Genomic DNA, 3,387 nt, shown 5'->3' with positions numbered 1-3,387 from the left:
GAGCAAACCGAGTATCATGTGTAGAGAATAACAATAAGATGCAAATACGAGCCTAACTCAACTGATATAAAATATGTACTTTCAATTTTTCAGATCTTGAAATATCAATTTAATCTCTAATACTAATTGAAGTTTTGGTGTGGTCAACGCCCACTCGCAAATAATAATTGTGATATTAAAGTCGTTCTCAGAGTAAAATGATATATAATATATGTTGAATATAGTTAAAATAAAATAAAATATCTTCCATTATTGTTTGCAAGTGAACAAAGACTATAAAAAGTAACGCGTAGAGAATAACTTTAAATCTTAAAATATTAATTTAATGGAGTTTAATAAATAAATAAAGGTTTTTGGTAGAGTGAAGGCCCACTCGCGAAGAGCGCGTGGAGGAGGAGGAGGAGGAAGGAAGGAAGAATGGAAGAAGAGAAAAAGGAAGGAGAGTTGGATGAAAATGGCGGGACCCCAAACTTGGCTCATCCCCTCACCCAAAACCGACCCTTTCTTCAACTTCTAAGCTATAAACAAAGCAATAGAGACAATAAAGGCTTCGATTCATCCATCCCTCTAACCTCTCTCTTCCGCTTCCCTTTTCCCCCAATAATTGATTGATATTTATTCAATCAATTATCTCTGTTCCCCTCTGCGTCTCCCCGATCACATTCTGCGGCATCTTCCCCTCTTCTCCCATTTCTCTCTCTGTTTTCTCTCGATCCTCCGCCTCCTTCTTTCGAGAGACCGGATTTGGATTCGGATTCGGGATGAGGGAAATCATCAGCCTTCACATTGGTCAAGCTGGAATTCAGGTCGGCAATTCTTGCTGGGAGCTTTACTGTCTCGAACATGGCATCCAGCCTGATGGGTTGATGCCCAGGTTTGTATCTCTTTTTTCTTCGATTCCTCTCTTGATTTCTTGATTTGGGTTTGATTTTGATTGTCAATCGATATCAACCATGCGTCAGTTTTGATTCCCTATTTGTTTTTGGCTGGATAGATCATTTTCCCCTGTATTGATTCTGTATGGTGAGTGGGAGTGGGGCTGAATCGAATTTGTGCGACTCGCTGTTTTGCAATTGTGGGTTTCGTTCACATCTTTGAATTTAGGGTTCTTTTTCCCGATCTCTCGATGCATCGAGTCCCATTATGAGATCAATCGAGAAATCTGGACATGGGTTTGAATATTCATTTTGATTGGGTTTACTTTGGATCTTAACAAGTCTGTGCTCGTAGGAATTGAAAATTCGCATCGCGCTAACCCAATTGATTTAGCAATCCTTTTCTTCAGGAATTTCAAATCTAATCACCAATCTTTTGGTACTTCTTACGTTGAGATTGTCTGAGATGATGTTACTGTTAAGATGGGAGTAGATGCCCTCGATCCTGCTCGTATTCAAGAATATAAATTTGTTTGGATCTGTTGTTTATGTAGTGTCGTCGTTGATTTATATTCCCTTTGAAGCTCTTAGCAGGACTAATTGCCATGAATCATAGCTCTTATTCTAATTATGTTGTATTACCTGTGTATGCTGCAGTGACACCTCCGTAGGTGTTGCACATGATGCCTTCAACACGTTTTTCAGCGAGACTGGTTCAGGCAAGCATGTTCCAAGAGCTATATTTGTGGATCTTGAACCAACTGTTATCGATGAAGTAAGGACTGGGACATACCGACAGCTTTTCCATCCGGAACAGCTCATATCTGGTAAAGAAGATGCTGCCAATAATTTTGCTAGAGGACATTATACTGGTGCGTCCATTTCTTTTCCTTCAAGCTCTTTTAGAGTTTCCCTTTTTACTGTGCTCTCTCATTACTAACCTCACTTTATTGCATCATTCTCCAGTGGGTAGGGAAATAGTTGATATATGCCTCGACCGAGTGCGAAAGCTAGCCGACAATTGCACTGGTTTGCAGGGGTTCTTAGTGTTTAATGCTGTTGGTGGTGGCACTGGATCTGGGTTGGGGTCGTTACTTTTGGAACGCTTGTCTGTGGATTATGGAAAGAAGTCAAAGCTTGGATTCTCCATATATCCTTCTCCACAGGTAACACACAAATCTGTTTGTGCTTACAAATATTGAGCTGATGATTTTGACATTCATACCTCTAAACCATTCTTATGAAGATTGAAGTCGAATGCTACGATCTTTGTGTGTAGGTATCTACTGCAGTGGTAGAACCCTACAACAGTGTGCTTTCAACTCATTCTCTACTAGAACATACCGATGTCGCTGTGCTTCTGGACAACGAAGCCATTTACGATATCTGTAGGAAATCATTGGATATTGAAAGACCAACTTACACCAACCTGAACCGCTTGATATCTCAAGTTATCTCTTCTTTAACCACTTCCTTGAGGTTTGATGGTGCTATCAACGTGGATATAACTGAGTTTCAAACTAACCTTGTACCTTATCCGCGTATACATTTCATGCTCTCTTCTTATGCTCCTGTGATCTCGTCTGCGAAAGCATACCATGAACAGCTATCTGTCCCCGAAATCACTAATGCTGTATTTGATCCCTCGAGCATGATGGTCAAATGTGACCCACGACATGGAAAGTACATGGCATGCTGTTTGATGTATAGAGGAGATGTTGTGCCCAAGGATGTGAATGCTGCTGTTGCTACCATCAAAACCAAGCGAACGGTTCAATTTGTGGACTGGTGAGTTAACTGCTCTGTATTCTTAGATTATGAAGCCATTGATGATTTCTCTTTGAATGATCCATATGATATTGCTGAAGTTGTATAAATGTATGGATAATAGCATGATGGGGAACTCTGCATAAATCAAAAAATTCATTCATGGTTTGAATTAAACTTGTGCCATGGGAATTTTTCAGGTGTCCTACTGGCTTCAAATGTGGTATCAACTATCAACCCCCAAGTGTTGTTCCTGGGGGCGATCTCGCCAAGGTGCAGCGAGCTGTCTGTATGATAAGCAACAGCACAGCAGTGGCCGAAGTCTTTTCAAGAATCGACCACAAATTTGATCTGATGTATGCTAAGCGAGCATTCGTGCATTGGTACGTGGGTGAGGGCATGGAGGAAGGTGAGTTCTCTGAAGCCCGTGAGGATCTTGCTGCTCTAGAAAAGGACTACGAGGAAGTCGGGGCAGAAGATGTCGATGAAGAGGAGGAAGGGGAAGATTACTAATACCCGTGTATCTTTATTCGTCGTTTTTGTGTCCGTTTCGTATTGAGTCAAGTTGTGCAGTTGTGATTGTTAAGGTGTGGTTTTTGTGTTTTGTATGATTCTGGATGTGTCATTCTATTGATTTCTCTGAATTCAGTGTTTAGAACTACTTGCAATTCTTATCCTGAGGAGCTGAGGTTTCTGTAAAGATTCCAACCCTATGCTTGGAATGAATTCAAATTCTCCCAACAAA

General features: G+C 40.7%; 1 protein-coding gene across 1 annotated transcript; it reads left to right on the top strand.

Annotated features, from left to right (window-relative positions):
* The first annotated feature begins 523 nt into the window (after positions 1-523).
* LOC111479935 (tubulin alpha-3 chain-like) lies at positions 524-3,387 on the top strand. Its single transcript, XM_023124849.1, has 5 exons — positions 524-874; positions 1,533-1,747; positions 1,842-2,041; positions 2,155-2,663; positions 2,843-3,387. Exons 1-5 carry the CDS (start codon positions 762-764, stop codon positions 3,153-3,155), a joined length of 1,350 nt encoding a protein of 449 aa, XP_022980617.1. The 5' UTR covers positions 524-761; the 3' UTR covers positions 3,156-3,387.

This window comes from Cucurbita maxima, unplaced genomic scaffold, assembly GCF_002738345.1.
Source record: "Cucurbita maxima cultivar Rimu unplaced genomic scaffold, Cmax_1.0 Cma_Scf00005, whole genome shotgun sequence".
NCBI classification, from domain to species: Eukaryota; Viridiplantae; Streptophyta; class Magnoliopsida; order Cucurbitales; family Cucurbitaceae; genus Cucurbita; species Cucurbita maxima.
This window is presented reverse-complemented; position numbering and strand designations above follow the sequence as displayed.